Source organism: Danio aesculapii, chromosome 25 (assembly GCF_903798145.1).
Source record: "Danio aesculapii chromosome 25, fDanAes4.1, whole genome shotgun sequence".
Classification (NCBI taxonomy): Eukaryota; Metazoa; Chordata; class Actinopteri; order Cypriniformes; family Danionidae; genus Danio; species Danio aesculapii.
In genome coordinates, this window is record NC_079459.1 from 19,510,080 (window position 1) to 19,535,706 (window position 25,627).

At 34.5% G+C, this 25,627-nt stretch overlaps 1 protein-coding gene across 1 annotated transcript in view; it reads right to left on the minus strand.

The window, feature by feature from the left end:
• Positions 1–25,627, minus strand: part of dock4 (dedicator of cytokinesis 4) — a 209,184-nt gene that overhangs the window by 76,181 nt on the left and 107,376 nt on the right. The window contains 8 exon segments of the mRNA XM_056451516.1: positions 2,120–2,220; positions 5,666–5,749; positions 5,822–5,919; positions 11,392–11,548; positions 14,158–14,264; positions 14,406–14,568; positions 14,685–14,809; positions 17,450–17,575. Of these exon segments, the coding sequence (XP_056307491.1) occupies positions 2,120–2,220; positions 5,666–5,749; positions 5,822–5,919; positions 11,392–11,548; positions 14,158–14,264; positions 14,406–14,568; positions 14,685–14,809; positions 17,450–17,575 (961 nt within the window).

The window sequence follows — 25,627 nt, forward strand, 5'->3', positions numbered from 1 at the left end:
AGAAGCAGAGGGAAAAAACATAGCAGAGAAGGAGAAAACAAAAACATTATGAGGAAAAGACAAAAAAGCTCAATCTGAAACATAAACAAACGCATTACCTTCTACAGAACAAAAGCTTACTGTCATTAAAACCGGTTAAGACAGATAAAGCAAGAAAATGGTGTGCTTTAAATGAAATGAAATTACATATGATATAAAAATGTTATTATACAACACAGTGTAGTTCACATAACAAAATAAAACTAATGAAAGAAAAAAACACAAAACAAAACAACATTTTTTTAATAATAGCAATTATATTCAAATATTTTCTAAATAAAAAGTCGATTTCGATACTTCAATATGAAATAATAATGAATAAACATAGTAAAAATGTAAACAAACATATAATATATATAATGTACAATGAAATGCATAATGCGTACAATACAAAACAAATCAATGGACAAAACAAAAACAACTTTTTCGTAAACTGTTTATAATAAAATTATAATAAAAAAGTTTTTACAAATAAAAAAGTTTGGAAAAATTCGTTTTGATTTCAGATTTGATATTTCAATTTTAAATAATGAATAAACATAATACAATTTTTGACAAAAATTCAAAATACGTAATGCAAAACGAAATAATAAAATAAATATAGAACTAAATATATAATTAAAATAAAATTAAAATATAAAATTAAAAAGGAATAATTCTTTACATTAAAAAGTAATATTAAAATGCAAACAATAGCAGAATAATATGACAAAAGACTGTTTGAATTATGCCTAACATTATAACAAATGTACACATACACAATGTAAACTGAAGAGTAAATAATAAACTGTTGGAAATATATATAAATATCATACTTAAAATAATGTAAATATATAGTTTTCAGTTACGGTTTAAAAGTTTAAACAATTAAAATATTGAAAAATAATGAAAACAATGCTAACAGCTAACTCTGCACCATAAAATAACTTAAAAATATCTTAAGAAAAAATTCAACAAGAGCAACACGCACCACCTTCCAGACCACACAAAAACTGCATTGTTAGTAAAAGGAAACTGGTTACGACAGATTAAAGCAGGAATACGTTGTGCTCTGGGCTCAGAGAAACTCTACGGGTTTCATTCTACAAGGCCTGGAGCTCAACAAAAAACATCTTTCATCTTTTTAAGTTGGCAAACACAACTCTCATAACACACACTTTAGAGAAAAGCAATGGGATATCCAATAGTTCTTTGAAACATTTTAACTTGTGTGGTGTGTTTACTATGAAAGCGAACTGCTATATCAACCACCTGACTAATTATTATAATGATATTTAGCTGTATAATAATAATAATAATAATAATAATAATAATAATAATAATAATAATAATAAATAAAATAAAACAAAGTAATAAACAATATAAATGTAAAATAAAATAATAAAATTAAATAAATAATAAAAAAATAAAATGTAAAATAAAAAAATAATAAAATAAAATAAAACAAAATAAAACAAAATAATAAAATAAAATAAACAAATAAAAAATGTAAATGTAAAATAAAAATAAAGAAATCACAAAAATAAAAAATAAATAAAATAAAATAACAAAAAACAATTAATATAAAATGTCAAATAAAGAAATTATAAAAATAAAAAATATATAAATCAAAATAAAATTATATAATAAAATAAAATAACAAAAATTAAATATTAAATAATATAAAATGTAAAATAAAATAAATAAATTACAAAAATAAATAAAATAAAATAATAAAACAACATAACAAAATAAATAATAAATAATGTAATGTAAAACAAAATAAATAAATTACTAAAATAAAAATAAAAATAAAATAAAAATAAAATAAGTAATAAATAAAATAAAATGTAAAATAAAATAAATTAAAAAGACTAAAAAATTTATAAAAAATAATAAAACTGTATTGTTTGACCATTAGCATTTTTAAATGTATAAAAAAGTGAAAGACTTAAGAAACATGTTTAAAAGTCAAATCTTTTTACTTGACACATCTCAAAATTGTTTCTAAGATATAGCAACAGAAGCAACTGCCAATAGAAAGAAAGAACAGTTGAACACAAAAACATTCAAAACAGAAGGGATTTTTAACTATGTTTACCTGTAGGACAGGGCTCCAGCAAAGTGGTTCTCAATATAGTTGTCCATTACAGGTTTGAAGAGCTGGAATTTGCTGTCCTGCAGCAAATTTATAACGTGTACCTGAGGAGAAAATGAATACTGTCACTTCAGTAAAGCTGTAAGCAGTCTTTAGAAAAAATATACACACATCAACAACTGGCAAATCAACATTCGGCGAATTAACTTCTACAGGTGAATCAACTGTAAAAATTGGCGAATCAACCACTGGCAAATCAGCATTTGGCGAATCAACATCTGGAGTTGAATCAAACTACTGGCAAATATATTTTTGGTAAATCAATTTCTATAAGTGAATCATATACTGAATATTTAAATCAACTTTGGAGAATCAATTCAATAAGTAAATGGACAATCATTTGTGAATCAATGTTGGGCAAATCAACATCTATGAATCAACCGTTTGAGCTAGTGTATCAAGCACTGATGAATCAATAAACGTTTGGTAAATTATTTTTATAGGTGAATCATCCTATTGACTAATCTGTAAATCTACTTTGGAAAATCAAGTTCAATGGGAAAATTAACAATCATACATTATGAATAAATGTTTGGCAAATCAACTTCTATAATTGAATCAAATGCATAATTGGTGAATCAACCACTGGCAAATCAACATTTGGCAAATCAACAACGGTAGGTGAATCAACTGTTCAAACTGTTTTTTGTTAATTCAAGTTCTATAGGTGAATCAACAATCCGAATTGCTAAATCGACCACTATCTGTAAATCTACTTTGGGGAATCAACTTCACTGGATTGATCAGCTTCACCCATGATAATTGGTGAATCAATATTGGAAAATTTACTTGTATAAATTGTTACTTCAACTGTTATAATTGGTGAATCAACTACTGGCAAAACATTTGGCGAATCAACATCTGTAGGTGAATAAAATGTTCAAACTGGTGAATCAACCACTGGTGAATAAATCTGCAGGCAAATACTTTTTTGGTAATTCAAGTTTAAGAGGTGAATCAACCATCAGAATTGCTGAATCGACTACTATCAGTAAATCTACTTTGGAGTATCAACCATTATAATTGGTGAATCAATGTTGAGCAAATCAACATCTATAAATTAGGTGAATCAACTGTCATAAATGGTGAATCAACCACTGGCAAATGCACATTTGATAAATCAACATCTGTAGATAAATCACTGATGAATCGACCACTATCTGTAAATCTACTTTGAGGAATCAAATTCAATGAGTGAATCAACCATTATAAATGAATCAATGTTGGACAAATCAATTTCTATAAATTGTTACTTCAACTGTCAAAATTGGTAAATCAACTACTGGCAAATCAGCATTTGGCAAATCAACATCTGTAGGTGAATAAACTGTTTAATCTGGTGAATCAACCAGGGTGTTGTCTTCTGGCAAATAATTTTTGGTAGATTATTTTCTATAGGTGAATCTTGCTTTGTGAATCAGTGTTTGTAATTCAACTTCTATAAGTCACAATTGGTGAATCAACTACTGGCAAATCAACATTTGGCAAATGGCAAAGCAACATCTGTAGGTGAATCAACTGCTCAAACTGATGAATCAGCCACTGGTGAATCAATCTGCGGGCAGATACATTTTTGGTAAGTTCTAAAACCAACCATTGGATTTGCTGAATCGATCACTATCTGTAAATTTGTAGAATCAGCATCAATGGGTGAATCAACAATTATAATTGAACAAACGTTGTTGGGCAAATCAACATCGATACAGTAGTTAAATCAACTGTCATAACTGGTGAATCAACTGTCATAACTGGTGAATCAACCACTGGCAAATCAACATTTGTCAAATCAACATCTGTAGGTGAATCAACTATTCGAATTGGTGAATCAACCACCAGTGAATGAATCTGCAGACTAATACTTGTTTTGTAATTTAAGTTCTAAAGGTGAATCAACAAATGCAATTGCTGAATCGACCACTATCTGTAAATCTACTTTAGAGAATCAATTTCAAAGGGTGAATCAACCATTATAATTGGTGAATCAATGTTGGACTAATCAGCATCTATAAAGTAGGTGAATCAACTGTCATAACTGGTGAATCAACCACTGGCAAATCAACATTTAGCAAATCAACATCTGTAGGTGAATCATCTATTTGAACTGGTGAATCAACCACTGATGAATCAACATTTGTTGAATCAACTGTTCCAACTGGTGAAAAAACGACTGGAGAATTAATCTGCAGCCAAATATTTTTTTGGTAATTCAAGTTCTATAAGTGAATCAACAAATGAAATTGCTGAATCGATCACTATCTATAAATCTACTTTGGAGAATCAACATCAATGGGTGAATAAACAATTATAATTGAACAAACATTGTTAGGCAAACCAACATATATACAGTAGTTGAATCAACTGTCATAACTGGTGAATCAACTGTCATAACTGGTGAATTAATCACTGACAAATCAACATTTGTAAATCAACATCTGTAGGCGAATCAACCACTGGTGAATCAAACACTAGTGAATCCGCATTTGGCAAATCAACATCTGTAGGTAAATTAACTGTTCCAACTGGTGAATCAACCACTGATGAATCAATCTGCAGGCAAATACATTTTTGGCAATTCAGGTTCAGTAGGTGAATCAACCATCGGAATTGCTGAAATGACCACTATGAACATCGAATCAACTTCAATGGGTGAATCAATCACAGACAAATTGCTAATAAATTGCTGGTGAATCAATGTTTGGTGAATCAACTAATTTAGCTGAATCAAATATCTTAATCATCAAATCAAGTAAGTTAAAACAATAAACCTTTGGAGAATAAAATGTCATCATCAGTAATAGTCCATATATGTAATATGCAAAATATGCCATCGGTTGCACCAACTTCAGTAGAGCAACCTTCATACTTCATAATTATGAAATCAACCTTCCAAATTCAGTGAATTATCACTGACAAATCAATTGTGTTGCAGATTGCCTTTATTACACCACAAGAAGAAAGCCAAGGAATGACTTCAGACATAAAACAAGCAAGTTATATAAGAGCTAGCCTGCCCAAGACAACAAATAAATAAATAATTGACTGCAGAATACAGCAACTGCCCAATCAAAATCAAGTTTTCCAGAGCATCATCTAAAAAGTCAAGTTATTGTATAAATCGCTTCCCACACAACCCTAAAGAACGCTCAATCATGCAGAGTTTATTTAAAATGTGCTTTCTGATCTAGAAGAGCTTTGTTCTGCCTGATATAAAGAGAATATGAGGACAGAAGTTGGATTACAGCAACAGAAGTCTAAGATGGATTTTATGAGTTGCCATATTCGGCGTGTAACCGTGGTAACGCGCCGGAGGAGAGATGAGGAAAGCATCTTGTACTCATTAACGGCAAGAAACCGTCTCCTTGTGGAAGAGATGGATGAGTTTGGATGAGTTCGCAGTCAAAATATGAAGCGTATCTGAGGAAACTGGAAACTTGAGAGCAGTGCAGTGTCTACATTTCACACATTCATATTCATAAGTGCATCACTCACCAGGCAGTCAAACACCTTTAGACCATACCGCTGGGGACTCTCATCTAAAATCCCAAACAAGGTGTCCAGAGTGTCCTGTAAAAACTTTAGAGACAGCCAGTTGTTATAAAAAATCCAGTTTCTGTAGCTTCAGCAGTAACTGTATGAGCTTTATACCTTAACAATTTCTGTGCCGTCAATGTCCTTGAGTTTGGACAGGCAGTCAATAATTCTGTCTGGATGGACTCTCCACTTTAGCAGATCCAACATGTCACCTGAAAGCAATACAATAAACATGCACTCATTAGTTGGACGCATTTTAAATTGGGTTTTGCTAATAAAACTGACAATTCAACAATTGACGACTCACATGTTAATCTCCCCCTTACTGGCCTTATTACTGGCAGATCTATTAAATACACTGGCAGACCCTGTGGATGTAATGAATTAACTACTGAAGCAAATGCTGGTGTATCAACCTTTTAGAATTAACAATCACTGAATGAACAATTGACAAATCAACTACTGCCAACAAACACAGGCGTAAATCCCAGGGGGACGCGTACCCTCCCATCAGAGGGTTTTCCATGAATCTGTTAGCGATTAAAATATTACTTATCTAGTTAATGCTAGCTTGTTTACAATAGCTTGTAGCAAAGTGCACTGCAACTAACTTGCCAAAGTCGATTCCCATGCATTGTTTTATTTGTGACGAGTTATCATAATTTTAACTTAACATTAACGGCCACAATTAGCATATTGTTAAGCTGTGCATTTAGTAATGAGCCTTATGCTACATCCGAACTGAACACCACTGGATTTTTTGTATAATCAATTTTTATTCTGTTCTTCATTTGAAATAAATTTTTAAACCTTTTTTAATTCCTTGTTTTTATTGTTGTGATTCATTTTTATGATAGTTTTACGTTCTTAAAGTGAAGCACTTTGAATTACCATTGTGTATGAAATGTGCTACAGCACTTGCCCTGCAGTGTCATAGACTAGATAAAATGACAGAGAAAAGGAAAATGGACATAAGATAATTTTTCAGTGCACCTAAACGTCATGTAAGTACAAAAAGTTCAAAGGCAATTTGGCTTTAAGAATGGATGCTTATGAAAATACTAATGTCACAATATCAATCACAGGCAAAGGTGACAGAAATTATTGAGGGACAGGCAGAGCAGGGTCAAACAGTGTCAGGTAAGAATGTTGTGCTTTAATTGAATGGATAATGACAGTATTTTTTTTTGATGAACAATGTCGGAATTGTGGATATTCAGAGGATGAACATCAACTTTGTCATTGTGGTGAATTAAATCCCGTTTGCAAATTAACTGCTATAAGTGAATCAACTTGGTCAGTTAACTACAGGCCAATCAACTGTCAAAACAACTGGTTTCAATTAAAGACTGCAAACCAACTACTGTTTAATTCTGTCAAATTAAAGCTGCGGTCACACTGCACTATTCGCTCCATAGACTTCCATTCATTCGCACGCGAATGCAACAGACTGGAAATGCAAGCTTGTGCGACAAGTTTCGCAGTTCACTGCGTTGCAAAGTGAAAGGTATACTCTGACCTGCAAAATCACATCACATGATTGCCTGAGACCAATCGAAGATCAAAACATGACCTCACTGTTCAGAAGTTGAAAACATGGACCAATTGCTCGCTTTTTTTAATGTCTAATCAACTTGTTTAATCCCGCCCCTTTTCACAGCGCTGTATGACAGAATTTTGCCCACACAAACTCTAGTGACCGCGGCATAACAAACACAGAGCATCAGCAAATCAACTACATTTATTACTGTGTATGTAAAGCACATTGAATTGCCACAATGTATGAAATGTGCAATATAAATAAACTTGCCTTGCCTTGTCTTACTTGCCAATTAATGGTAAATCAATAGTTCTTAAATCACTGGTACTGAAATAAACATTGGTGAATCAAATGTTGGTGAATCAATTGTTGTTGAATCATTCAGTACTGAATCAAACTACTTGCTGACAAATCAGCCACTGCCAACAAATGAATCATTCATGAATCAACTGCTGGCAGAACAATTGCAGGTAAATAAAATGTCATCATTAGCAAATCAACTGCTGATGAATCAGTGTTTGACAAATTTGCTGCTGCTTAACTGTTGAATACTCCATATTAATAGGGATAGGGAATAGGGAACCGATACCACTTTTTTACAAACCGATACGAGTATGACTATTTTCATTTGTGTACTCACCAATACAGAGTACCGCTACTTCATAGATTTGGTTTCAATTCAAGTTTATTTGTTCGTTTTATTTTTATTTATTTATTTATTTATTGCCTGTAGCAAGGATGAACACAAAAATCTTTAACAGAAGGCTGTTAAATATACAATATATAAAGGCCAAAAAAATACACACATTGTTGATAACCCTGGAAATTCAGACCTTATCTATAAACAATTAAGCATGGACATTTAAAGGACAAGTTACACAAATTTTGACACCAAACTAAAGCTGCTGTCACACTAGAGTTTGAGCTTGCAAAATTCTGTCGTACAGCGTTGCGAAAAGGGGCGAGATTAAACAAGTTGATTAGACATTAAAAAAAGGGAGCGATTGGTCCATGTTTTAAATTTCTGTCCAGAGAGGTCATGTTTTAATGCTCCGTCTGTCTCACGCAATCATTTGATGCGATTTTGCAGGTCAGAGTTCACCAAGCTTGAACTTTCCAACGCAGCGAAATGCGAAACTTGCTGCTCGACCTTACGTTTTCCGGTCTGACGCATTTGTGTGCATGTGAATGGAAGTCTATGGGGAGAAAAGTGCAGTGTGACCACAGCTTTCAGATTAGCATATCAGCTGTAGTTGAATCAAACTTCATCATTAGTGAATCAAAAAATTACAGATTGGAGAATCAGCTGTAGGTGAATCAACCATCATTATTAGTGAATCAAACTTTGGTACCAAACTAAAGATTAGTGAATCAGCTGCAGCTAAATCAATCATCATATTTAGCAAATCAATCTTTGACACTAAATTAAAGATTGGTGAATCAGCTGCAGTTGAATCAAACTTCATCATTAGTGAATCAACCTTTGGTACCAAATAAAAGAGTGGCGAAACAGCTATAGGTAAAACAACTGTTATTTTTAGAGACTTAACCTTTAATAACACATTAAAGATTGGGAAATCCACCGTAGGTGAATCAAGTGTTGTTGAATCAACCGGTTTTGGAGCATTGGTGAATCATCTGGGATGAACAACATATTAACCAAATACTTTCCCAAGTAGTTTCATTTTCAGTTCACAATCAGCCCTATGCAGTTCAAAGATCAAGCTGAATATAAACGAACAAACATTAAAAAGCCTAAAGCTTAAGACTGAGTAAAGATGCAATATAAACGGAGTCTAATTTGGTTTCAGTGCCTTCAGTTAAATAAGAGGCAGATGGCCGTTGATATGTGTGCAGTTGGACGAAGACACAGCAGAGCCGCAGAGACACTGGGCGAAGCTCCAAGGTCAACAGAGGCAGGTGTGGGCTCAGCCCGCTGTGATCTCCAGCCCAAAACGCAGACCTCTCTGTTTTCTGCCACTGTTACCATGACACTCACCTGCTGAAGGGCTCAGATCAATATATCACAACGTCAAGGTCATGATGCAGAGATGAGGCCATATGGAGCCAAGACAAAAGGCATTTCTGAAATCACTGCTTTCCAACAGACATGCAGGAAATTTGATGCTGTTGTTTTAATGCATTAATCTAATTAATTGCTTATGAAAAAAAATAATGAATTAAAAATGTGAACAATGATTGCACCTGACCTCCCCGAAGTTAAAAAAAAATATATATAAATAAGTATATTATTAAGTACGTTTTTCTTTTTAGCAAAATAATTGGCCAATGGGGCGAGCAAAATAAGTTCAAACTGAAAACGACTATTTCTCTTACACCATTGGCAGATTATTTTGCTTGTTTTAAAGGGCACATAGTTTACCTCTTTTTTATGATTTAATAATAATATTATGGTTCTTCTTAGTGTGCCACTTTAGGTTCAGTTTAAAACACAATTCAGATTTTTTTTATTATAATGTGTTAAAAAGTGTCATGTTGGGGGCGTGTCCACAGTTCGCTGATTTAGAGGTGTGTTGCTTCACATGTAAATTAGTTTCAGCTTCCCGCCCAACGTAACAAGGGGGCGGGGCCATGAGCTCACCCGCTCTGTGTTTGAGGAGCAGGAGTGAGAGGATCCGCATTCAGTTGTGTATGTACGACTCGGACACAGACCAAGCAGAGAGTACAAAATCATTTGTGTCTTTGTACAGTTTTACTGTGTGCTAGTTTCAAGTGCCGAGCTTGTACACAGAAACTAATAACCACGCACACTGAATTAACTTTGATTGAGGCACCGGATGCGCCGCTCGAAGCCGCGACACGGCACACCAGACACTCTCTGTGGCGCGGCAGAAACATGAAGTGTACCGAATCGTCGCGCCACGCATTTTTGAATTCTAAACGTAGGTTTCTGCAGCGGTCCGCGGCGCCCAGCCGTCAACTTGAGTGTACCCTGATAGAAACCTATGTTTAGAATTCTAAAACGCATGCTAGTTAAGATCACAGGGAGCTTCTGGGATCGCGAGAAATGCAAATGGCTGAAGTATAAGGTAGACTAAATGAGAAGTACACATGTTTGCAAACCTACCTAAAGATACAACCAATAATTAGAGCGATTAGAGTGATAATGTGGGAGAATATTGCTCTTGTGTTGAGCCCAAATGAGCCTTGCATCTAAAAATAGAGCTAGTGTGTTACCTTAAGTGATATCGCTTCGACTCACGCTGAAAATGGCGGACGTGAATCAACAAACTGAGGATATGATGATGCGCCTGTCAATCAATATTGGTGGGCGGGGGGACCGCACTCCTACGTAAAGTTGCGGTCGGTTTGAAAACCGCTCCAATTGGTCCACTGTTTTTTATGTTGTTAAATTGAAAAAAAAAAACACTGGGTGTGCTTATATCACCCCAATAGGACAGTCTATACACCATACATGCACATATGTCTGTCCAAACAGCTTGAAAAGTACATTTTTTACCATAGGTGCCCTTTAATCTCACTTGACCTATTATTTCTGAAAACAAAACATTATTTTTAACTCATCTAAAAACTTGGGCTAGAACCAAGACAAAAGCTGTAAGTGAGAAAAGCATTTTTGGCAGTGTAAATATCAATCTAGAAGCTACTGTACCTCTATGTGTGATACATTTTATGTTGAATCAAAACAGTTTCTAATTTCTCAGTTTTTCATATTTAACTATTTATTTTGAGGGAAATATCTCAGATTTTGTTTTTGTGATTTGCAACATGGTGTTATTAAATTACAGTTTTTATTTGGTTACCAGCCATATCTTTTTAATCTTATGCCAGATTAAATTTAAGGGGTAATTTACCCAAAAGCACAAATTTACACTTAAATTGTGAAAACGTTTATGATTTTCTTTCTTTTGCTGAAGACAAAACAACAGTGGATTTGATTTTTGGGATCATTCACATCCATAGTGGAAACAAAAATTACTTTGGAAGTCTGCTGTTTTTCAACACTCTTCAAAATACCTTCTTTTGTGGTAAACAGAAGAAAGAAACTTGAACAGGTTTGAAACAAGTGAAGAATGCTAACTAACTTTTAGCCTAAAACGTTAACTCCTTCATATCAAAAAAGAGCTTTTGTGGTGTTTACAGAGGAAGAACACTGTCTCACCATTCTGAGTGAGTTTAGTGGAGCAGAGAGACGACTGGATCCAGAAAGACTCTTTGCTGTTCTTTATTGTCTGGTTGTTGCCCGGCTGGAGGCTGGCTTTGGAGAATGGCAGTTTGAGGTACCGAGCAGGATCTTGAAGATCAGCTGTCTCTTCACACTGTTACGAAGAGAAGTTAAAAAAGATGTCAAGAAACAAACACACATGAAGAACATGAGAGTAACTAAATATTAAAAAGGTTCTTTTGGAGACGTTTACCTGGAATTGAGCACAGATCATTAATATTGCTTTTTTTGTCTTGTTTCTGGTCCAAATATTGAAAAATTGTTAAATCAAGAAGCATTTTTTCAGGATATGTAAAAATTAAGGGAGATTTTCCTTAAAATTGATCAAGATTATATGCCAAAAGGGTAAAACAAAATAATCTTGATTTGAAAGAAGGTTGTTTGTTTTTCTTTTTGCTTACCCCACTGGCAGATTATTTTGCCCATTGTAAGGAAAAACTGACTTAATTATAATTTATTAGTTTTGAAAACAAAACAATATTTTTTTTGTCTAAAAAATATTTCTTAATTTAAGATTTTTTCTAGAAACTTGAGCTAGAGACAAGATACAAACTTTATTTTTTTTGCAGTTTATTTGCAAATATTTTTTAATCGCCAAGTAATTTATTTAGTTTTCTTGTTATAGAAACTATTTTTGTTTTAATATTGGGTCAACTTCCATTTTAAATTTGATATATAATGCAAATGTTTTAATAAAAAAAATGCTGACAAGATCTAAAGATGATCTGGTGTGAATTTAGTGAAAGTCTAGGACAGTGGTGCTCATCCCTGTTCCTGGAGATCTACCTTCCTGCACAGTTCAGCTCCAATCCTAATCAAACACACCTGAACCAAATAATTAGGATCTGAAGCAGCACTTGATAATTACAGACAGGCGTGTTATGGGTTGCAACTGAAATCTGCAGAAAGGTAGATCTCCAGGATCAGTGTTGAGCACCCCTGGTCTAGGAGGAGTTTGAAAAAAAAAGAAGAGATTTTGGTTGATTATGCATAATTGGTATTAATGTTCTTGGTATTCAAGAAATCTATCGACACTAGGCAATACTAATAAACACTAAGATATTGGGATTTTTGGAAATTTCTTTGTCATTTTTCACCACACCTTGGTACTGCCAAAACGTTTTGAGCACCTTCATGTTGCTAAAGACAACATGTGAAACACTGCACCAATGCAGTATTTGAAAACAAAATTAAACATGTCACCCATCTTTTAAGAAATTGAGAAACTATGAGAAAAAATACTTACGTTTTTATCTCTCCTGTCTACTAGGTGGCACTATGCCAAATCTTTGTAGGTAACTGGTATTCTAACATCCATTTCCATGAGCTATTAGGTAAATCTGATCACATGTTACTCAAGAACTGATTTGTTTCTTTTCAGCCTGGTCTTTAGATAATTTAGTTCGATTTTTTTTGTGCAAATTGGGAAATTTGCCTAGGTGGAAAAAAACTAGAAAAATTCAATCGGAATTCAATCCAGCCAAAAGAACCAGCTTGATGTCCTACAAATAGAAATCTGGGATTATAAAAAATATGTGCACATCACATAATTAAAATATATGTTTGGATGTTGAAATATACACTCACTGGCCACTTTTTCAGGCACACCTTAGTAGTACTAAGTTGGACCCCCTTTAGCCTTCAGAACTGCCTTAGTCCTTTATGGCAAAGAATCAACCAAGAAGACATTGTAAGACATCCAAGAAGACATTGGAAATATTTCTCAGAGATTTTGGTCCATATTGACATGATAGTTTCACACCATTGCAGCAGATTTGTCAGCTGCACATGCATGATACAAATCTCCCGTTCCACCACATGCCCAAAAGTGCTCTATTAGACTGAGTTCTGGTGACTGTGGAGGCCATTTGAGTACAGTGAACTCATTTGTCATGTTCAAGAGACCAGTCTGAGATGATTCGTGCTTTATGGCATGGCGCGTTATCCTGCTGGAAGTAGCCATCAGAAGATGGGTACATTGTGGTCATAAAGGGATGGACATGGTCAGCAACAATACTCAGGATGTGGCGGTGACACAATGTTCAAATAGTACTAATGAGCCCAAAGTGTGCCAAGAAAATATCCCCCACATCATTATACCACCACCACCAGCCTGAACCATTGATACAAGGCAGGATAGATCCATGCTTTCATGTTGTTGAAGTCAAATTCTGAACCTACTATCTAAATGTCGCAGCAGAAATTGAGACTCATTAGACCAGGCATGCCAATCTTTCAATCTTCTATTGTCCAATTTTGGTGAGCCTGTGCGAATTGTAGCCACAGTTTCCTGTTCATAGCTGACAGGAGTGGCACTCGATGTGGTCTTCTGCTGCTGTAGCCCATCTGCCTCAAGGTTGGACGTGTTGTGGGTTCAGAGATGCTCTTCTGCAGACCTCGGTTGTAACGAGTGGTTACTTGACTTAATGTTGGCTTTCTATCAGCTTGAATCAGTCTGGCCATTCTCCTCTGACCTCTGGCATCAACAAGGCATTTGCGCCCACAGAACTGCCACTCACTGGTGTATACTTAATAAAGTGGCCGGTGAGTGTATATAAAATATCAAAGTCATATCTGTACATATATGCAACATATATTCAAAATATTGCGAAAACTGGTGTTAATAAATAAATATGAAAGTGTAATTGTTGCACTCCTATCAGAATCGCACCCAAAAAAGTCATGTGCACCCTTGCCCATTACCTTGTGGACAATGAGCTCATGGGTCCCATCAGGCAGTGGTCTCCCATCATCCTGCATCAGTGGCAAGAAAGAGAAGCCGAACAGCTTCTTCTCACCTTTTTCTTTTGCTGCAGGAGCAGAAACAACAGTGCTTACGTGAAACGAGTCGATAATGGAAAAGTCTAAAATCTCAGAAGGTGGAATAATAAGTGGACACGAAATCAATCTGAAGGAAAAAAGTGTGAGTGAAGTGAATAATGCAGTCTTACTGGAGCAGTGCCTGAGCTCGAAGCGTAAGTGCGTGCCCCGAAACATCTCCAGAGGAATGGGTAGTTTGATCTGCTCTGCCCAGCGAGGGCTGTTACTGTGGTACAGGACAAAAGAGCGGTGCTCATCCACTCCTGGTTCCCCAGAGCCACAACAAACCAGACCCTGAGCCGCAGAGGAACACAGAACATGAAACATGTCCCTAATTATAAACACCGTTAGTCCTACTGTAATTCATGTTATTTAGATCTATTAGTTTATTTCACGATATGGTTTCTCACCTTCAGAAGCTGCCCGTCAGCTCCCAGTAGATAGACTGTGACTTCCACATTACGTGCCACGCTTTTTCCTCCTTTCTCGAATTCACCCCTCTCAAGGGTCACATACAAATCATTTCTTATTTCACCTGCAGGTGGAAGATAACCGTATCTCAGGAATCATTTTGTACCAGGACAGCAATCTCAGGCAGTTATCAGGTATTGAAATCAGCCTATCAGGAGAGGCTGCTGAAAACGGAGCTGTTCTTTGTATGGTGTGCTGATACACTGATAAGTGTGTATAATGTACTCGAACACTGCTGAATTGCTAAATGTATATATTATATACGCATACACACTACACATAATATCTTGGAACGAACAAAAAGTTTTGTTTGGCAATTCACAATTCATTTCAGCTGAAATGTTTAAAAAAATCTATAAAAAAAAGTATTCAAAATACATATATTTTCATTTAAAAAAAAGGTTGTCAAGGGAAAGTTTGGAATGTTCCAGTTTGAAATTAACACCCGGATTACTTTTAAAAGCTTGAGCATTTAAAAAGGTATAATTAAAATATTTTTGAATTAGATTGATGGCTAAATAAAGTTTGAAATCCATCCAGCCCATCATACATAAATTTCTAAAAACCAAAAAAAAAAAAAAAAACACTGAAGATAACTCATCAGTACATTCATAGCATGTTTTAGCTAGTTGCTAACACGTCTAACACTGCAAACATTTTCCATGCAACAATTTAGCAATTGCTTGTTTCAACATGTCACTAGCATATTTGAATTTCACTAGCATGTTTTACCACACTACTATAATTGATACATGACTACAACACTTTGTTTACAAAGCTCTTCAATACTATCCACTATATACTATATTGTTAAGTCTTGACATATGGAATACTGTTTCCAGGTCCAAGCCGCTACTTATTTAAATTAAGAAAACATTAGTTTATGACAGCTTTTTAGTCATATCACTCATTAAAAGTGAATTTATTATAAAATCATGGTGTACACAACTTGCTGCTACTTGCTGCTTCACAGACACCAATAGTTTAACAATTTATAATAAATTAATCACCTTCTGGCTGTATATATATATATATATAGTTAAGTCCATAAATATTTGGACATCGACACAATTCTATCGTTTTTGGCTCTAGACATCAACACAATGGATTTGAAATCAAACGATGCCTCAAACAATGTGCTTTAACTGCAGACTGTCAGCTTTAATTTGAGACTATTTACATCCAAATCATGTGAACGCTGTAGGAATTACAACAGTTTGCATATGTGCCACCCACTTGTTAAGGGTCCAAAAGAAATTGCAGTAAGTAAATAGTCTGCAGTTTAAGCACATATTGTTAGTTTCATTTCAAATCGATTGTGTTGGTGTTTAGAGCCAAAAATTTTAGAATTGTGTCGATGTCCAAATATTTATGGAACTGTATATATATATATATATATATATATATATATATATATATATATATATATATATATATATATATATACATATACATATACATATACATATACATATATATATATATATATATATATATATATATATATATATATATATATATTGCAAACACGATTTTCAGAAGTATTTTATTACTTTGTAAACATCATCTGTTGAGCCTCCCCAAAAAGTTTGATAGAGCGCTTGGACCCGGAAGCGGCATATTTCTGTACAAGCAGATATTAATGTACAGTAGGTATTTGCATAAGACTAATATCAGTAAAGACCTTTTGAAGGCCATACATATGTACAGTACATACATACTGCACATTTTAACAAATTGCTAGCATGTTTATAGAACATTTGAACACATTTCTAGCATGTTTGTAATGTAAGTCAACATCTTATCTACCACACTTGTAACATGTTTTAAGAGTTGATAACATGATTTAGTACATCACTAACATGTTTTAGCTTGCCATTAACACATTTTTAGCATGTTCTATAGGCACAAAGCTAACATTTTAGCTACATTGCTAGCCAAGTAACTGCTGTTACTTTGATGAATTACATTCAATACATTGTTTTGTTTATTTACAGAAGGCATTCATTTATACATACATGTTTCTACATCTACATGTAGGTGGACAACAAATGTCACTTTAGGCAATCCCTGATTTTCAGTGAATAACTTCAGCTAAAACATTTAAAGATCCACAGAGATGTTAGAAACAAAATATTTCTGATTACTCTGTCCACACATGTGGCTCAAAGGTGTCTTGAGGGGGTGAAAGCAAATATCAAAGAAAATGTGGACACACAAATGCATTGTGTGCCATAAAAGGACAGAATAAATGTATTTTTGTTATTACGGTCAAACAAGGGGCAGAGCATATCTAATTCTGTTATTTTGTCTTGTATGGACATTATGTGACAGCAAGCAAAGGAAGAACATCCTGTAAAATCAATCCTATTTTGTTGAGCATTGACTTTTTTCAGACTGTGCTATCTTAGGAATATATGCTTGTGTTATGGAAGAAACAGAAGCACTCAAAGTTCATTATAACTCAATAAACAGTATTTGCTACTGTTAAGCCTGTATTTACATGGCTAACCAATTTATTTAGTACATAATGACATGTTTAATCCATTACTACAAATGGCACTGAGCAGCCCACATTACCATATGATGACAAAAGATATCGTAAAAAATACAGATTTAATTTGCATAACAATTCGACCATAAATTATGTATGTAATGTAATGTAAAAGAGTGGCACAATGAAAACCAAATGTGATTATCCCACCTGGAATGATGATATCGGAGAAACCCAGTCTCTTAGTAATAGAGACGTTGCGGGTGAAAAGACGCATGTAATCCTTCCGAATCTGCTCCATATCCCCGTGCAGTAGCTGGAGGGAGACATTAAGGCCTGCAAAAGAAACACAAATGTATTTCAATAAACCTTCGCAGTAACATCTGGCTGTAAAATATAGAAACATACGGCATCTAGTGTCAACTAAAACAGATATATTTCTTGTAATTTCAGAATTATCATTAGAAAATAAATGTTTGACTCAAATTCATAATGTACTTATTATTGTCTTAATATAGTATACAAAATAGATGGATAGATAGACAGACAGACAGATGAATGGATAGACAGATAGATAGATATAGATAGACAGACAGACAGACAGACAGACAGACAGACAGAAAGACAGACAGACAGACAGACAGATTTTAGCACGATCCTAGCACATGTTCTAGAGGGATTGATCAAGCGAGTAAATCAAGCAGATTCTGTTAACATGTTTATATATTTTGCTACAAGGCTTTAAAATGGCAAATTGTGTATGGGAACTTGTTCGCATGGTTTAACACTGCTAGCATGTTGCTAGAATGTTTAATCATGTTCTATCATGTTGTTAACATGTTTTGGCGAATTGCTAACAAAATGTAACACTGTATTTTGTTGGAATACTTTAAAATGACTATTTTTAATGGGTACTTGTTAGCATGATTTAACACACTGCTAGCATGTTGCTATAATGTTTTATCATGTTCTATCATGTTGTTAACATGTTTTGGCAAATTGCTAACAAAACGTAACTCTGTGTGTTTTGCTAGAATGTTTTAAAATGGCCAATTTTGCATGGGAACTTGTTAGTTTAACACACTGCTAGCATGTTGCTAAAATGTTTAATTATGTTCTATCAAGTTGTTAACATGTTTTGGCAAATTGCTAACAAAATGTAACACTGTATTTTGTTGGAATACTTTAAAATGGCTAATTTTGTATGGGAACGTATTAGCATGGTTTACCACACTGCTAGCATGTTGCTAGAATATTTTATCATAGATATTTACATTAGATGTCGCCTGCACTGTTGTTGTCTATTGGAAGGAATACGTCAATAGAGCCGCCATTTTAGTACAGGGTAGCGCTCCTTTGAAAAGAATGGGACCAAGGTGCAGTGGAGAACTGTGGCCATCCAGAGTCAGAGGAGAACTGTGGCCATCCAGAGTCAGAGATATATACATATATGCATATATCTATGATCAGAGGTTTTCCTGGTGGTCAGTATGCAATATTTTTTTTTATTACGAAAATTATAATTTTACATCACTTTTCCACATAAATGGATCAGTGACTGCACGGGCATTCCTGACAAAGAGTGTGTGTTTGTGTGCATGTAAATGTATTATCCTCCCTCCTGTTAGATTTGGTCTAATCCGTGTCCTGAAACACACCCCCTCTCCTGCTTTCACTTCTCATACTGATGGAGGGAGTGATTAGTTTGTGAATGAATCTCCGTTATGAACGACTCGTTCACTTAGCTGACAATAATACAAGTTTCTGGCACCGCAGCATCTCGTTGTCATATCTCTTTTGCGTTGTTTGCTTATTTTATTCAACAAAACTAGCTTAAGTCCAGTATTTAGTGCAAGTTGGTGCTACTTTGCCCTATGGTGAATGCAGTAAGTGGCTCATCAATAACATTACTTGTTGAACACAAAAGTTCATAACATACATAGAAAACGAAATCTTATCTAAGAAATGTTTTGCCTTTGTGCTTTGATTTCTTTGTTTGCTCGTTACTACACCCGTACACAGCGCTAAAGTCCAGTATCTTCACTTTGGCACACTGTCTTGACTAGTGCGGTTGAATGTCATTTGTGCTGGGAGCACTGTACAAATGTGGCGGCGCTATTGACGCATGCTGAGGGTCTGTATGCGATATCTAGTGTATATATCTATGATATTTTATTATGTTCTATCACGTTGTTAACATGCTTTGACAAATTGCTAACAAAATGTAACACTGTATGTTTTGCTAGAGTTATTTAAAATGGCCAGTTTTGTATGGGATCTTGTTAGCATGTTTTATGTTTGCTGGAATGCTTTATTATGTTGCTATCAGATTTCTAGGTAGCATATTGCTGACAAATTTCATTCTAGTATATATTTGTTTTATAAGATTGTGTTTTAGCACATTCCTTGCACATGTTCTAGCACACTTTAGCAAGCAAACTTAAACACTTTGCAAGTAAGTTCTCTCATGTTGATAGCAAGTTTTAGCAAATTGCTAACATATTGTAACAGTTTTCTAACGTTCCAACAAATTTCTCATGTTTTAACACATTTCTAATATTTAGCTAGAATGCTTTACTATGAGATATTTGGCATGGGAACTTGTTAGCATGGTTTAACACGCTGCTAGCATGTTGCTAGTATGTTTTATCACATTGCTGTCATATGTTGGTAGCATGTGGCAAGAAAATTCCATTCCAGTGTTCTATCCATATCTATTCATCCAACCATATCCATCCATCACTTAACATAATTGGCACCTGGGTGCCACTTAACATAATTTTAATAATAATTAATAATTACTTAACCCCATTGCTGAGTTCATTTAACACTTTCCAAGTAAGTTCTCTCATATTGATTAAACATGCTTTAGAAAGACTGCAAACCTAATGTAACATTTTGCTAACATATTAACAGTATTTTTGTGCTACATCACCCACACATCACTTGGTTTCAAATCCCTTTATAACAAATGTTGTTTTGCTCTGTTTTGTCCTTTCCTGTTGCATTATTCATGTTTATGTTCTGAATACAGTTAAATTTTAAAGGAGTTGTTGTAGGACAAGGAAAAATAAATACATGTTTACAATATTTGTAAACCTTTTTTTGATATTTATGCCTCTTTAAAGCAAAATGTACATTGTGAAATAATATGTGGCTAGCATACTAAAAAGGTATATCCATCCATCTCTCTATCTATTTCTATCTATCTATCTATCTATCTATCTATCTATCTATCTATCTATCTATCTATCTATCTATCTATCTATCTATCTATCTATCTATCTATCTATCTATCTATCTATCTATCTATCTATATCCATCCATCCATCCATCAATCTATCTATCTATATCTATCTATCTGAGCGACCATCGATCCATCCATCCACCTATATATCCATCCATATCTGTCCATTCATATCCATCTACCTATCTATCCATCCATCCATCCATCTATCTATCCATATCTATCCATCCATTCGTCCATCTGTCCGTCCATCCATCCATCCATGTATATATTTCCATATCTACCGTTCTATCCATATCTATCCGACCATCCATCCCTATACATCTATATCCATCCATTCGTCTATCCATTCATCCATCCATCTATATCTATCTATCTATTTCTATCCGTATCTATTGTTCTATCTATCTATCCATATCTATCCGACCATCCATCCATCCATCCATATCTGTCCATACATCCATCTATCTATATCTATCCAACCATCCATCCATATGTCCGTCCACCCATCTCCATCCATCCATCTATATCTACGTATATATATATCCATATCTACCATTCTATCCATATCTATCCAACCATCCATCCATATGTCCGTCCACCCATCTCCATCCATCCATCTATATCTACGTATATATCCATATCTATCCGACCATCTATCTATCCCTATACATCTATATCCATCCATTCGTCCATCCATCTCTATCTATCTATCTATCTATCTATCTATCTATCTATCTATCTATCTATCTATCTATCTATCTATCTATCTATCTATCTGTCTGTCTGTCTGTCTGTCTGTCTGTCTGTCTGTCTGTCTGTCTGTCTGTCTATCCATCCATCCATCCATCCGCCTATCTATCCATCCACCTATCTATCTATCTATCTATCTATCTATCTATCTATCTATCTATCTATCTATCTATCTATCTATCTATCTATCTATCTATCTATCTATCTATCTATCTATCTATCTATCTATCTATCTATCTATCTATCTACTATCTATCTATCTATCACTATTGTTCTCTCTATCTATCCATATCTATTCGACCATCCATCCATCCATCCATCCATCCATCCATCCATCTATCCGACCATCCATCCATCAATCCATCTGACTTAAAAAAAAAAAAAAAAAAAAATGACATTCTTACTTAACCTAAAACAGTTAGCAAACCTGTTGTAACTTGAAACTGTTCATTTGACTTAATTTGTATAATAATTGCAAATAGTTCACTTACATAATCATTTTAAGGCAACAGGTTCTCACCTTAAGTAAAGTCAACTAATCGCTTTAAAATCAAGGCGTTAACTCTCTTTTAAAAAGTAAATTCAACTAATTGCTTTTAAAAAAAATCAACACATTTACTCAGTTTTTAAAAGCAAAGGCAATATCTTTTACAGTGCTTTAGATACTATAAAAACATAGAAAAATACAAGTTACAGAGTCCACAAGATTTTGCATCCCAGGAATGACCTGACTGCATCTCAATCAATCTGCTGCTTTAATCCTCATATGTAACGTTTGTGCTTGTTACCATAACAGCTCCATCGGATGAGTAATAGATCTGTGTTCCAGCACTTGATGACAAGCATTTCTCTGCCTCCCTCATTTATGTGACTGATGAAAGCCAACGATTCTGACATCCGTGCACCAGATTTACACTTTAAAGTCCCAAGCCTCTTTGAAGAAACACTTTGTTTCTCGAGTAATTTAATCACAAAGCAGAGCTAGATGTTGAGTTCTTACAGATGGAAATTTCACCCATTCCCATTCCTTCATTTGTCTGAATGACTTTCATCTCAAGCATAACCCTGCTGTACATCTGCTGAGGGCCACGGCCTGTGGTTTAAACTGACACTGCATAATCTCCTTCCTACTTGATCATTTTTAATTTATTTTATTTATCTGGCCCTCTTCTTCCTGTTTAAGATTCCAATGTCTTCCTCAGAGTCTTTTTACTTTCGTTTTGCAGGAAAACCTTCTCATATCTCATCAACAACAGTTATGTTTATGGTGTGTGTGTGTTCAGTTCTCACCACAGTGTTTGTGCATTTGGATAGGTAAAATATACAGTAAAGACTCCACTTGGTTATGCACACCACTTGCTAGCATGTTTGTATTACATTTTAACACAACGCTAGCCTGTTTATAACACAATTCAACATATTTTAGCCTAATCTACCACACTTTTTAAAAGTGTCGATAACATGATTTAGTACATCGTTAACATGTTTTAGCTTGTCTATGTTCTATAGACATGATGCTAATATCTTAGCCACATAGGGTTCCACACAATCCTTTCATGTCATCTCAATGCAAAAAGAACTAAGTTAATAATGTTTTTTTACAATTTTAAGTTGATTTAACATAAAACTATTAAGTTGTCCACAAAAAAACTCAAGAATTGTGTTGTTTCAGCTCATTTTAATTGAGTAGTTTGAACCCGCCGAGTGTTGATAACTGTAGAAAGGTTCAATAAATCTGAGCAAACGAATGCGTGTCGTTTACCCTTGTTAACTGCCACAAATCAAAATGGCACTCCATACAACCACCATCATCGTAAAACCACAACAAAACAATGTCATCACAACACTAGGGTCCTTAAAGGGGAAAGGCAATCTTCAGCTAAACACTACACAACAAAAAAGCATTGTTATTAGAAATACCATACAACTTAGTCGGGAAATACAGACAGCAAATGCTTCCTAAAAGAACTGTATAAAATAACATATATAAGCTATGGTCAATTACTAAAAGTAATTATGTGTGTACAACTGTATCACCACACCATTTTATTTACAATGTTTTTCAATACATTGTTTAGTACATTTACAAAAGGCGTTAATGTATACATATACAACCTGAGGCGGACAACAAATATTACTATGTCTTTCACTTTCATTGTAACTTAGGCCCCATTTACACCAATACGTTTTAGTTTTGAAGTGCATAAGTTTTGCTACGGTTATGTCATCCATCCACACTACGCCGGAGTTCTCGAGCACCGAAAACTGCGCTTTTTGAAAACACTGAAGAGGCTGTTTTCATTCTAAAACGCTGCTGCTTCATGTTAGTGTGAAAGGGGGGAATGGAAATGTCTGAAAATGGAGGCATGGCTGCAGACATTCGCTTATCTGATTGAGGCTTTTCCTCAATATTAAGTAGCCTTCATACAGTTCAGTTTTGCATCTTCTCCATGTAAGTTCAGACTTCAGATTTGATATGGAAAACAAACTCTCGAGGACACGTCGGGTGAATCTTCAAAGGGAACAGTTCACTTTATAACATCATTTGCATCACTCTGGCTACGTTGTTTTCACAATCTTAACAAAAAAATGAAAACATGATTTAAGGAACTGTCTATTTTCATTTTGATATTAGCAACGTATATATACACACACACATATATATATATATATATATATATATATATATATATATATATATATATATATATTTATATTTATTTTTTAATTTTTGTTTGATCTATTTATTTTTTAACAGAACCATTAAGCATTAAGACTTAACTTTAGAAGTCTATGATTAGATATTTACTTGTGGTGTCTCAGAGCATGGACATACACAGTGTCAGTTCAGGGAGTAAAAAAGGTGTGGAGAAAATGTCAAATAAAATCCTTTAAATTTAAATGTAAAACCCGAAAAAAAAAACCATTTACATATTTGTATTGAATCATGGGGGCCGTACTGAATTTTCAATATTCTTTTGAGTATTGTGGCATCCCAAATTCACACCAAATACAGAGCACCACTTGCTCTAGTTTCCTCAGCGGGATGTTTTTCACTTCAAGTGAATTTTCCATGTTCCCGACAAAACACCCAGCAGAAATTTGGCTATATTCACACATTTGCACTGACTGTATGCAATTTACTCGTGCGAATATTTAACTCTGCTTTTAGTGTGAACGCAGTATAAGACAGCAGATTTAATGCTTTTTATATGCTAGTTACCCATATTTAGAAGCACAGTATTGAATTTAAATGTGATCTATGAAAAAGAACACTGATTAATATAGAGTTAAAATACTTTCTATTATTGATGTAAATCAAACCCCATTTAATCAGCAGACAGACTTGGAGTTGGAGACTCAATAATGAATTTCCATCCATCTATGTTTATGTGCATTTTGGATATGCGCATAAAACTGGTTGATGGAAACACCAAGATGCAGATAAATTTAGAAAATGCGCATAAAAGCAAATGCACATAACTGAGCAGGATAAACTTTTTATTCAATAAGAAAAGATGTACATCAAGTATGATAGAAACACTTTTACCGAACAAATTTCAGTATGCGCATTAAAAAAGGTCATGTGATTTTGTGATAAGAGATCATGTGATGATAAAAATGTGTGCGAATGGATAAACCAGCGGCTGAGCACACTGTAAAACATCTGAAATGTTGTTTTGGTCATTTTAAAACGCATTAACCATGTCAGTATTAGTGTTATAATATTATTAATTACCTCCAGAATCAAGAGCGTCTGTGCTCCACGTCTCACGCCTTCAAACGCCACCGCAGGTTCACTGCGTGTCAGGATTTCTTTCTGAGGCACAACTCATTTATTAAATGAAGAAACGATTCACGCAGCTTCTTCTACCACAACAAATTCTGTTTTTACTGTTGATATTTGGCGCCAGATATTTTTTATCGCAAGCCTTTTATGCAATAATCCAGTTTTGCGCATAAAGTTAATTCGCATTTTTGGATTGAAACATAGCTAGTGAAACCCTCCGACAGCAGGATGTGCAAGTTAATGGGATGAGCATTTCAGCATTCCCACTCTTTGCCAAATGTCAAATTCTGTGACTTTATTCGTGAGTCAAATTCGCTTAATTTGCACTTAAATTCACTTTACAATAGACGCGGATTTGCATCATGGGCATGGCTTCTTTCCTCTCTGTGACTCTAGATTCATTGCTAAATGGCTAACATTGATTTTATTGACAGAATAGCTGTGTTTCTGTCCTATAGGAAGGATGAAAAACAGTGTATATTTGTCCGGTGCCGTGTCTGAGTCCACTAGATCCTTTCAGAGGTGCACCCAGCTCTGTGAGTTCATCAACTCCTCTAGAAACTAAACATGGATGATCGAGGCTTTCAGTGGTGCTCCC